We start from the raw sequence: 13,534 nt of genomic DNA, 5'->3' as shown, positions 1-13,534 counted from the left end.
CTTACCCCTCTTGTGACTCATAACAAAGGTGAAGCATAATCAAGGGAGGAAAACAAACAACCTTTAATGTGCTTGAGGGTTTATGTTGATTGGTTAACTCTACATCAAAAACCCAGCTGCAGGGTACCAACATCTCTGCAGGGGTAGGCTGAAAGCTCTCAATCAAAGGCAGTGAACTACAGTTTGACATCCTACTCCACAGTAATTGTCTAATGCATATTGGAGAACAGTATACCAACAGAACACTACTGCCCCACTCTGTACTGAGTGGTGTTGTCTTAATGTGGAATACATTTAGCAGGGTGCTTCCCTAGTCTACCACCCCAATGACTTGGAATTGGTAAGGACTCTCATTTTTCACTTGAAGAAAGGAGAGTTAAAATAAGCACAAAATTCTGGAAAAACATCATAACCTGAGAAAGTGCAATGGGTGAACACAAAACCCTATTTTGAAAAGCTGACCATCCTGATTTATTTAATTAATGTGCAATAAAGATGGATAGCTATCCCCTTCTGCTTTACCCATAAAGTCCATGGGTAGTACAATCTGTAATGGGTTAGTTTATGAAGCAAATGTCATGAGTTTATTCACATTTACACAATCTTGTGAAACACCACATCTCAACAGTGAGCACCACAAAGCCATAGAATGGAAAGCACAAATCAACATGGCAGTACAATGTAGATTTTGTTTGTTTGGTTGGTTGGTTTGGTGTTTTATGGCCCAAAGCAACTAGGCTATCTGCATCAAACATCTGGTAAAAAATTAAAATTAAAGTAAAATTAGTAAAATTCATAAAAGGAAATTAAGGTAAAACAAAACAAAGTTTAATTTTTGAATTAAAAACAAAAATTGAATTAAATCCAATTTTTACATCTAGTCTACAGTAATAAGAGAAAACGTTCAGTAATACAAGTTGTAAAGGACTTTCTGTAGCATAACTGTAATTATCATAACTCACAAGGAAGACTGACAGGTAAGTTCAAAAACCACCATTAGTCACATGAAAATGGCCTTTCCAGTCCTGGTTTTGAGTTATTTGACATTACGGCCACTTTCAGAAAGTAAAGTAATAAAAGTTTAAAAAGACTTGTAGCAAAATTTTAATTATAACTCTCCCAGGATGACTAACAGGTAGTTCAAACAGCAGCATTAATCACCTGAAGTTGGCCTTTCCAGTCCTGGTTTCAAGTTATTTGATGTTACAGCTATTTTCTAATTTAAATAGAACTAAATTTACAGTGGTACCTCGGTTCTCAAACAACTCCCTTCTTGAACGATTCGGTTTTCGAACATATTGTTTGAGAAAAACATGTCTTGGTTGTCAAACATAAACTTGGCTCCCAAACCAAGCTGTCATGGCCCGAACCCCCAAAATAACCCGACTGATGACCTGAATGACTCTTCAACCATTTTCAGCCCACACCAAGCTTGCCCAAAACATTTTACCCACACCTGTCGCTCAGTCCACAGCAGTCCACAAGCCTGCTAAAACCTGCTGTGAACGTTCTCATTTTTCTTTTTGTTGTTGTTGTTGTTGTTTTTCTAAATATTCTGATTAAATAAGCCACCATGAGGCTTATTTAAGGATAATGAAAGCAGCAAACCAAAAAGAAAAGTTGTTAGAGCCACAATAGATGAAAAAAGATCTCATAGTGAAGTATGAGAGTGATGTTCGCATATCTGACCTTGCTACACAGTTTGGTATGGCGAAGTCTACAGTCTGCACCGTACTGAAAAATAAAGTGGTCATCAAAGGAGCTGATGTTGCAAAAGGAGTGACAGAGCTTATGAAACAAAGATCACAAACAATGGAACAGGTAGAAAAACTGTTGTTGATTTGGGTAAATGAAAAACAGTTAGCTGGTGACAGCATTTCTGAGACGATCATTTGTGAGAAACCAAAGCAGTTGCATGCTGACCTCCTGAAAAACACCCCTGGAATGAGTGCTGATACAAGTGATGCCTTTAAGGCTAGTTGGAGGTGGTTTAAAAAATTTAGGAAGTGGCATACATAGTGTAGTGAGACATGGAGAGGGTGTCAGTTCTAACAAAGACGCTGCTGATAAATTTGTTAGAGAATTTAAGGGCTATGTTGAAGCTGATGGTTTTATTCCCCAACAAGTGTTCAACTGTGATGAGATAGGCCTCTTTTGGAAGAAAATGCCAAAGAGGACCTACATCACCAAGGATGAGAAATCACTGCTAGGACACAAGCCAATGAAGGACAGGCTAACTCTACTGTTATGTAGTAATGCAAGTGGGGACTTGAAACATAAGCCTTTGCTTTTGTACCATTCTGAGAACCCAAGGATTTTTAAGAAAAATAATGTCCTGAAAAGTAAACTAAATGTCATATGGAGGGCTAATAAGTAAAGCATGGGTAACCAGGCAATTGTTTATGGAGTGGGTCCATGAAGTGTTTGCCCCAAGTGTAAAGAATTACCTCATGGAAAAACAGTTGCCACTCAAGGTCCTTCTTGTGACGGACAATGCATCTGCTCACCAACCAGGCTTGGAAGACGGGTTGGTGGAGGAGTACAGTTTTGTTACAGTGAAGTTCTTGCCCCCTAACACAACTCCTCTCATTCAGCCCATGGACCAGCAGGTCATATCAAACTTTAAGAAACTCTACACCAAAGCACTCTTTCAAAGGTGCTTTGAAGTGACCTCTGACACAGAGTTAACCCTCAGAGAGTTCTGGAAAAATCACTTTAATATCCTCCATTGCTTGAGGATCATAGACAAAGCCTGGAGGGAAGTGTATTTGAGGACCATGAACTCAGCATGGAAGAAATTGTGGCCAGACTCAGTAGCAGATAGACTTTGAAGGCTTTGAGGCTGAGCCTGTTGTCGAGGATATTGTCTCACTAGGCAAATGTATGGGCTTGAATGTGAGTGGTGATGATGTGGAGGAGTTGGTGGAAGACCACAACACTGAGCTCATCACAGAAGAACTCCAAGACCTTCAGAAGGAGCAACAACAGAAAGCAACTGAGAAAGTGTCTTCAGATGAGGAGGAGGGAAAGGAGGATGTGTGGAAAATGGGGAGTTACAAAGTTATGTGGAAAAATTTCACCGTGACAAAGCTGTAGCAAACCACAGCATAAATCTTTTCAATGACAATGCCATGTCTTGCTTCAAAAACATTTTAAAATTCAGGCAGAAACAAACCTCATTAGACAAGTTTTTAGTGAGAAATAGGTCCAGTGAGTCTCAAGCAGGTTGTAGCAGTGCAAAGAGATAGAAAAGAGAAAGAACCCCAGGAGGAGAGTTATCTGACGTTTTTATGGAAGGTGACTCCCATTCCAAACAATAATAACCTTCCTACTCTCCACGTTCCTCACCACCTTTCACTTACGCCATCAGCTCTCCTCAGCACAGGTAAAGTGCAGTTAAATTTTCATTTATTGTTTTTTTATTGTGTTAATAGTTTTTGTGGTTGATTTTATGCATGTAAGTATTATTACAGAGGTATAAATAAGCAATATTTTTACTTAAAATGTTTCATAATGCATAATTTTTGAGGTCTGTAATGGATTAATTTAATTTACAGTATTTCTTGTGGAAAAAAATTTATTCGGTTTTCGAACAAATCAGTTTTCAAACAGCCTTCTGGAACGAATTAAGTTCGAGAACCGAGGTATCACTGTACTTTGATTCTTAAAAGTGAATTACATTAAAAACAATCTAATGTATAAATTAAAAAAACTTAAATAGCAATAAAAAGATTATTGGCCTTTAAAAAACTTAAAACATTTCTGAGGTGGACAGTGTCACCACTGCCAATAACACTGTCTAACATTATAAATAAACCTTGGGACAGAACATGTTTAAAATGGTGCTGTCGTTGAGAGTCATAACGACAGCAAGATAGTAAGATGTGGCTTATTGTGACCTGAGTGTTACACAGACATTACATTTGTGCATCAATTCAAGATAAAAGAAAACAATGAGCTAAAAAACTGTGACCAATGTGTAGTCTAGTTGGATCAAGTTCCTCTTTCCAATCCTTACAAAAGCAAGACAGCCAAAGTCCAATAGAGGGTATTATTTAGAAAAGCTCGTTTTCATATAGCTCACTCCAAGTTGACTGCCAACTGACATGGAGCCAAACCCCGAATACAGGACTGTAGTCCATGTATGAAACAGGTACAGCAATGATAGTGCCAGAGCAGGCAGATTTAACTGCGATGTCAGTGAGCTCGAACCCAAGAATACCAACATATCCCAGTATCCAGAAAAACTGGATAGAAGTAGACATTAAAAAGAAATGGGCAAGCCAGTTTTGAATATCAGCGAGCACAGGGTGTGAACTAACGTGAAGCAATTCCAGGGCCATTAGAGAACTAAGCGAGTCAGTATAAATAGTGCAATTTGAAAACTGCTTAGCTTCTATGTGATCCAGGGCAAGAAAAATGGCACACAGTTCAGCAGTGAACACAGAAGCTGTAGATGGGATTCTGTGTGCAACCACCAAACCACAACTAACTATGACAGAGCCCACACAGTCACCTGATTTCAAACCATCTGTATAAATAAGAATGGAAGGATGGTTCGAGATATGTTCAGCAAATAAGAGACAGTATTTCCAAATAGGAGTGTCTGCTTTTCTCAGATGACTTAAAGATAGGTCAGATTTGGGGATTGTAATAACCTATGGTGGAATGGGGTGACCAGTGGATACAGCAATTTTATCCAAGGACAGACCCAGTTTATCCAACTGTGCCTGGATACGAAGGCCAAAACGAGCAATGGCAGATCATCTGTTCGGAAAAAGCATGGCCCACTGAAGAAGGAAAACACAACCTCAGGTGGGATGCTTTGGTAAGGAACGAAGTTTCGAAGCACATAGTAAAGACAGTTGTAAATGACAGAGGTACAAAAAAGGTTCATGAGACTATGTATAAGCTCTGAACTGGAGAAGTGCAGAAAGCCCCGGTGCAGAGCTTTGATGATGAATGGGGCCCAGCATCTTTAAGGCCAACATCCTGGCAGAGCCACAGACCAGTGATCCAGAGTCTAGTTTTGACTGAATAAAAGCACAATATATCTTTAGCATTCAACATCAATCCACTCCCCAAGCGGTGGAAGAGAGGACACAGAGAAGATTCAGTGCTCTTGTACCTTTAACCCATAGCTTGTTGATGTATAGAATAAAGGTCAACTTACAGTCAAAAATAAGCCCAACAACGTTGTCTCACAAACCACAGGCAGCACAACTTCACCGATATGGAGTTCAGGATCACGATGAATACCCTGCTGGTGGCAAAAGTGCATGCAAATGGTTTTAGAGAGAGAAAGAAGTTAAAGCCCTCTGCTGTGGTCCACTTCAATAAATGAGTGAGGGCAGGCTGCAGCTGCCACTTGATATAACTTGTTCGATGACTGACATGAGATGTGAAAGTGATCAACATAGAGCCCATTTGCAACAGTAAAAGAGAGTTCATATATGTAAAAACAGCTTGTTTGGGTTGAGAAAATTTTTTACGTAGAGGAGTAAACAACGTTTTGACCTTCTTCGGTCATCGTCAGGTTCACGACGATGACAGAAGAAGGTTGAAACGTTGTTCACTCCTCTACGTAAAAAATTTTCTCAACCCAAATGAGCCGTTTTCACATATATATTTCTCTACAAGTGGGTTTTCTCAACATCACTGAATAGTAAAAGGGAGTTGTTCAGTGATGGCATTAATCTTTATACTGAAAAGTGTGACACTCAAAACACAGCCATGAGGGACTCCAAGTTCCTGTAGAAAATAACAGGAAAGTGTCGAACCCACATGAGCTTGGAATTGCCTGTCCATTAAAATTTTTTTAATAAAAATGGGAAAATGGCCATGTTACCCATACATATATGTAGGTCTCGCAAAATGCTATACTCTATGTTGTATCATAAGCCTTCTCAATGTCAAAGAATGACAATACAAGATGTTGTTGTTTTAGAAAGGCTTCTCTGACTGATGTTTCAAGTCGAATCAGATGGTCCATGGTGGAACTCTGTCATGGGAACCCACACTGGGCGGGCAAGAGGAAGATGTTTGATTTGAGGAACCAAACAAGACAAGCATTAACCATCCTCTCTAAGGTCTTACAGAGACAGCTCATCAAAGAAACTTGATGGTAGTTTGAAGGAATCCTTCCCAGGCTTAGAGAAAGGTAGGACAATAGCCTGGTGCCAGACATCAGGAAAAACATTCTCCTGCCAGATCCAGTTAAAAACAATCAGAAGAACAGCAAGAGAAGCAGGAGATAGATGGTGCAGTATTTCATAGTGTACATCATCAGGTCTAACCGATGTACTGCCAGACCAATGAAGGGCCAGTTTGAGTTCCACCAGTGTAAAGGGACAATTATAGACATAGCTTGAAAGGAAAGAGGTGATCACTCTGCTCGAGTCTTGATGGCTAAAAAGGTGAAGGATAAAGCAGAATTACTAGATACCTGGAAAAAGCTTTCACCTAAAGTATCTGCAATGTTCCAGGTATCAACTACTTCCTGGCCATCAGAGAGCAAGATCAAGAGGGGACAGAATTGTATTGCTCACTGACCTTTTGAATCTTGTCCCATATGGCTTTGGAACTGGTGGTAGAAGATATGCTGGTTGTGAATTTAATCCAAGAGTCCTTCTGGCTTTGACATTTACCTGCCGAGCATGTGCACGGGCATGCTGGAAAACAATGCGGAGTGAGAGTGTGGGATACCTACAAGAAGTATCCCAGGGCTCATTTTTGAGCCTTCCGTGCCATGTGGCAAGCAGGATTCCACCATGAACGAGGATATCGTGGAAAATGTGTTGAGGTTTTAGGAATACATTGAGCAGCTGCCTGTATAGTACAGTCAGTTACTGCTGCCACACAGTCTTCTATTGATAGCTTACAGACAATGGCAGAATCAAGTTCTGCGAGAGCAGTGAAGGAGGGCCAGTTTGCTTGATCCAGCTTCCACTCGGGCACACTTGTTGAGTGGCATCGACAATGGTCAGTCTTTCTCAAAATTATAGGAAAGTGATCACTGCCTCATGGATTATTGTCAACCCTCCATGAAAAGTGGAAGAATAGCGAAAGGGATCAAATTGAGAGATCAGTAGCAGTAAAGGACTGACTAGGTGCATGGAAATAAGTGTAAGAACCACTACTGAAAAGAGAAATTTGTAATCAGAGAGCAAACGCTCTACGAAGCGACCCCTCCCATCATTATTAGCATTTCCCCAGAAAGGATGATGTCTATTAAAGTTCCCCAGGATTAAAAAGGGAGATGGCAACTGTTCAATGAGAACATCAAGGTCTGATTGATCATATATTTCTCCAGGCAACAGTTAGATCTCTCTACAGTGATGGTATGACCCAAGGAAACACAGATGGCTACAGGCTCCAAGGGTGTGTTGAATGGCAAAAACAGGGTGGGCACATGCTGATCAACCAACAATGCCACCCCTCCATGCACTCGTCCATCACACAGCCTGTCATTTCTTTACAAAGAAAACTGCCTAAAGGTGACTGTATTGGCAGGTTTCAGAAATGTTTCCTGTAAGGAAAGACATACAGAATGGTAGGAAGCAATCAGTGCTTTGATGTCATCAAGATTAGAACGTAAACCTCAATAGTTCCATTGTATCAAGGTGGCCATTTTTATTTATGTGTTGGTGAATTGGGTAGACAGCTCTTTTGTTTATGACCATGTCTTTTTTCTCTATTGTCTTTATTCGAGAGAGGTCTGTCAACCTCCATGGATCCTGCTCTGGGTCGATTGGGCAGGTCTTTGCTGTTGGAAAAGAATTTCAATGACTGAGGACATGAATGAATGATCATTTTGCATCTTGGAGTGGGAGGAGAAGATGTATCTGAGAAAATGTCCGTACCCAGAAACAAAGGAAGTGGATCTTCAGGTTTGCTGGAATGTATGTCAGGGACAGAGATGGGTGTTGAATTTGATTCAACTTTTTAAGGATGGAGGTCAATAGATTTTTCATTTGGTTTGAGAATTATTTTTTTGGAGGTACAGAGAGATCTGTCTGCACTCCCACTGTAGTAGTGGAGGGTTTTGTGAGCACTATATCCAAACACCAGCATTAAATACAATGTCCACAACACCTGTTGAGAACATCAAACACTGGTACTTGGTTGACCCTAGCTCAAGTAGACCAGTTGACTGACCCAAGGGGGTTCATCCCAATGCTGCCCATCTATAGGAATTTAAGGCCAAAGTGCAGTGTTCATGTTGGACCCCCTCAACCACCAGGATTCTCTCCTCCCCTTCATGAATCACCACGCATGGAAAACACGTGGGTAGATGTTTAGATCCCAGAGGAGGGAAACTGAAAGAACAGAATTTCCCTGGGAGGTCCCCTCACCATGTACAGGAATCCACACCAAGAATTGTAGATTTTGAACTGTAGAATACCCAGACAGACATCACTCATCAAAGAGAAGGACTCATGTAATGAATGTATGAAAGACAGGCCCCTGAACTAAAATAAAACATTAATATACACTTAACCAGTTTAAGATTCATACAAAAGCCTGACAAAAAGTCACACGTGGAAAGCAAAAATCCAAGGAAGATGAAAACATGATATGATGCAAATAATAGAAGATAAATGTGTTAGATGTGATCCACATACCCAATTACAGAATATTTTTCCAATGGACAATGAAGACAAGGAGTGAGGTAAAAGCTGAGGTGTTGAATTTGATGAGAAGTTACATTGAACAAATTCCAGTGGAAAAGTGACAATCAGAAATCAGCCAACTAGATCAAATGACAAACACAGTTGGTGAGGGTAGAAGGGGATAGATCACCAGATGAAGAAAACTGCCACAGGATAAAGAGCCTGGAACAGGAACCACGGCAATATAACAATGAAGGCCACTCATTGGACGTAGAAGTCTATCCAGATCGAGATGAAGGTAGAGATGAGAGATTACCATCATGTGCCACAGAGATTTTTTGGAGAAAGAATTGATCCAAATAAAGGTGAAGACAGGTATGGTGGTAAAGTGTGCATGTAATATCTAGGTAGAGGATGTACCCAAAAAACTTCTCAGGATTTCTTTGAAGAACCTCAAATAGGAGATGAATAGTGAAAATATACTGCAAAGAGTCATAAGGGTAATATGTATGTTGTAAAACTGGGCATAGGTTAAACTGATAGGAGATTTGGGGCCCACCACCCAAAAGGATAAAACAGAACTCAACAGTCGTTGGTCAAGATAAGGACAGTCTGCAGAATGATAAGTGAGGGCAGACTGATCTGAAGCCTATGGAAGTGAATTGTTCAGCATGGACTTAAATGTCAAAGAAAGGGGGAAAACCAAATATGGTTGGGAAGAATGTTCATGTGGTAAGGAAGGACAAGGGTCACAATAAAAAAGAACAAGGGATAAAACAACACATACCTGAGAAATAAAGTCTGAAAAACCATCAATGGCCAAACTGAATGCTCAGAAAAAGTATGGGAAGGCATGGCAAAACCAGGAGGTGTAAACAAGAAATGGAAGTCCTCATCTACCTGAACAGTTTCAAAACATTCAAGAAGAAGTGAGGCAAAGTATGGAGATAGAGATTGATCCAAGTAATATTTAATCTTACAAATGAGCATTGATAAATCTCTTATCTGGTTGCCTGCACCTGGGGACTGAGACAAAGCACCTGTTGAAGTTGAGACACCTAAAGTAGTGATATTAACTATAGAATTCATTCTTCAAGAGTCAACAAAAAGGTATATAAAAGAAAGGCAACTGCAATGATGTAGAATTAAGGCAATTCTAAAGAAAACAAAAGTATAACCACTTTATGAAGAAACTGTATCTCAAACTGAAATCAGCTCAAAAAAGAAAATGTGCTGCCAAACAAGAAATTCTAGTTTGATAGAGGTGTATGGAGAAAGTCACATGCAACACAAATATACTATGCTTTTATTGGTGGAGATGTCACAATGTCAAGTGTCACAATGAAATTGCTTGATTCCAATAAAGAGGAGCAGATGGCTTGTGGCATGCATGAAAATATAATGAACAAAAATAGTTAACATTGTGAGAAGAGAGAAATACCATATCAGTAGTGGTAGGTAGCTATGCTATCTGTCAGAGATAACATTTACAGCTCAAAGTAGTCTTTAAAATTTACCTGGTTGTCTACGGTCAGGTTGGTCTTGGTGATAAAAAGGAGGTGAATAGGGTTCAGCATAAGTTCGATAGTCATCCTCAGTTATAAGTCTAGCTTCATCTAGGCCTTCTTCTGAAGAGGAATCTTGTTGACTCATTCTTTCATCATCTGCAAAAGTTCCATCATCTTCTTCAAGATCACCATCAGAATCTTCATCACTTTGGGAAAGTGAGTCTGAAAAGTTACTATATCCTGAAAGATACAAATGTTTTAGCTACTGAAACAAATTATAATTAACCGTAACAGAAAATGCTTTAGTTATAATAACTTGTTTTAAATGTTTGAACATTATGAAGAGGTTACAAAACAAACTCTCAATTTTATCTCTCATATAAAGAACTTTCTGCATTGATAAAAAGTACCAGACAAAATCACAGTGCTTTATAGGAAAGGTAAAAATAAAAAATTACAAACAAAGCTCTTAGCATGATCAATGCTAAAAAAAAACAGTTTTTATGAATTGTTTTCAAAATACAGCATAACAGCATTTCTTAGCAAGCAGGACAGGAATATATACACACACACAGACATATATACATACACTAACTCTACAAAATATATATATTGTTATAATCTAAATTTTGAGTGTAACATTTTTTCTGAATTAAAAGCCATTGAAAATATATCATTCAGTGGTTAAGTTGCTCTGAAAAGATATGAGATCCGTCCACTAAATTAAAACTTGCATGTATACTCACAATAAATGAGACATCCCTATCCATTCAAATAGACAACACATTAATCAGGTTAAAAACTGTAACTTGATAAACTGAGGGTAAAACTTAAGGAAATGGAGTTTAAGTAAATTTACTTACAAAACACAAACAGAAATTTTAAGGAGTCTCAAGCTTCATCTCAGTGGCTTACACTGTTGAAAATAATGACAGCTTGTGAACCTGCATAATGTCTCAAGAAAGATATGATCTCAATTTATAGTTTGCCCTAACTGAAGTGTACAATTGCAAAAAAAGATTACGCATTTCACTCACTGCCATCATTTATTCACAAATAGTCCAGTCTTACTCTGAGCTGACTACATTTCTTTCTTGGCAATGTAAGACTGAGTTATATGTTAATATGTTACTATAAAAATAAAATGCACAATTTAATGTGACTCTCACTAATTGATATAGTAATAAATTAAAGTATATAATGAAAAGAGTAATGTATGTGTGTGTGTGTGTGTGCACAGAGGAAATTTCTTAAATTTTATTAAGCTATGCAAAAGTGAAATTAGGAGTAGGGAAGTATGGTCAATGCCTCCACATTTGTAAAGGAAAATATATGATGGAAATGGATCTGTCATCCATCATATAGTAGTGTCCATGTGTAAAGGTTTTTTGTGAGCATTTGTTTGTAGACACTTAGAATGCAGTAGTGTGACCTTATCTAACATCTAGTACAAAAGACACTTTAAGCCTAATGGTTGACTTATCTAGTAAGAGACACCAGATCTAGTGCCACTTTCCAAAAGGTGTTAGATAAGTATTCCATATTGTGGAACAGGTTCAAACCACTTAGGATTAAACTTACAGCCACTGAGACATCTCACATGGCCATCTGATTCATTCAAAACTCAATGTACCTAACATCTCACATGAGTATTCTATACAGGTCACTTAAGTATTTTAATTACTATAAATACAGATCACTATCTTTATATTTTATAAGATTTATGCATACAAATACAAAGTATTATAACAAAAAAAAATATTTTGTGTACAAAGGATGAGATCCTCCTTGTTCTGAATTATTTTGATAATTGCCCTTTATTGAAAGATCTCACAGGAAATAAATGTACATAAATTATAATCAATTCTCAAAAAAAATGTTCATTACTTAAATATGCAAGTTCAAAGCTCACCTGACAATTTGGCTTCTTCAAGAAGGAAATTCTGCAAAGGAAAGAAGTATGAATTGCCATCATCTTTGTAATCCCACAGCCCTGAATAGTCCAAGTTACTGAAGAGAGGAGTGGGCTCTTCATTCTCCGATGGAGGAATTTGAGATTGTTTACTCTTAGCTGATGACTGAGGTTCACAAAAAACAACTTTCTGAAAATAACAGGCCAGTGCATTTTCATTACTTCCATGAGGACAAGTTGATTTTGTACCTTTTTCTGATGTTGAAGTGTTAAGTTTAGAGTTTTTACTGCTACATAACAATGATACTTGATCAGGAACAGTTGAATGATAACCTTCCAAAGAGATATGGCTTCCTTGGGACACCAAACCACTATCAGCCCCTTGACCCGAAGAATCAAAAGACTGTGGAGAACTGTCTGAAGTTCTTCCTCTGAAGTCTGAAGTATGAGGCACAATTGGACTATGTGGACTAGACATATTACTATCCGTGCTGTGAGATCCACTTCGTGATATGTACCTTCTATTTACTCCAGGTGTACACAAACCATTAATTAAACACTTTTCTGTGCCCAATTCTAATGGACGGTAGGAATGATCAAGAAATCTAAGCCGTTCCCGTTGACTAGCAGATAAGTCTTCACTAAAGTGACGCCTCTGAGGAGGAGGAGGAGTTTCTTCCACAGAATTACTCCTTAATGGACTAGACAAGAAAAGAGACTGCCCATTTTGTCCACTTCTTTGTTCTTTGGCTAAACATCCAGTTTTGAAGTATGTTCTTGGTGAATCTGCATTCTTTACACGACAGGAACTAAAACTTGAAGTTCGAGACAAATCAAATGACCCTTTTCTAGTAATGGGGTTGCTCACAGGTGGAGCTGGTGATGCTGAAAATGGATGGTGAAATTCATTCGAAGCTCCTCCAGGTTTTCTCAAAGACTCCTGTTGATTAGACTTTTTGTTTGTAGAAGAAGAAGATTCAAAACTGTCAAACGAACATTCAGATTCTGGCTTAGTCCTAAGAAAAAAACGTTTGTTATGTTTTAATATTTGTAGTATGACCTGTTGTATATATAATCCTATCAAATTTCATTGAAAAAGAAAACAGTTATTGTCAAAATAAATGACTCAATGCTTAAACTTTGTGTTTTAGCCTAATGTTTGGACTAGCAAGTACACAGTTTGAAATACAGAAAACTACTTCAATACCAAATTATTCCTATTTAAAAAAGTAGGCATAAGTTTGTTTTCACCAGTGTCTGATAAATGACATTTTTAAAAACTTCCAACGCAATTTTAAGCTAGCATAGCACATGAAAAAAGGCAGTTTTACTGTTTACAAAAATTTATTTAGACAAATGTGAACATTCACTATTAACAGTGAAAAAAAGCATTACATTTTAATGAGAAAAAAATAAAAAAACAGACTTCAGATCTCCTGAAATGATATTTATTCAACCCTATTAAGTGAATCTATGTTTATGTGTACCACTGCTGTTTGTGG

General features: G+C 38.3%; 1 protein-coding gene across 13 annotated transcripts in view; it reads right to left on the bottom strand.

The window, feature by feature from the left end:
• The window catches only part of LOC143223138 (uncharacterized), a 143,328-nt gene that overhangs the window by 45,658 nt on the left and 84,136 nt on the right, over window positions 1-13,534 (bottom strand). For all 13 annotated transcript variants that reach the window (XR_013012678.1, XR_013012677.1, XM_076450670.1 and 10 more), the window contains 2 exons: window positions 12,033-13,048; window positions 10,130-10,360 (listed from right to left, as the gene is read on the bottom strand). Coding sequence is in view for 11 of the 13 variants with exons in the window: in XM_076450670.1 (XP_076306785.1) it covers window positions 10,130-10,360; window positions 12,033-13,048 (1,247 nt within the window). In the remaining 2 variants the exon portion in view is untranslated. The remainder of the gene's footprint in view (window positions 1-10,129; window positions 10,361-12,032; window positions 13,049-13,534) is intronic.

This window comes from Tachypleus tridentatus, chromosome 8, assembly GCF_004210375.1.
Source record: "Tachypleus tridentatus isolate NWPU-2018 chromosome 8, ASM421037v1, whole genome shotgun sequence".
Taxonomy (NCBI): domain Eukaryota; kingdom Metazoa; phylum Arthropoda; class Merostomata; order Xiphosura; family Limulidae; genus Tachypleus; species Tachypleus tridentatus.
This window is presented reverse-complemented; position numbering and strand designations above follow the sequence as displayed.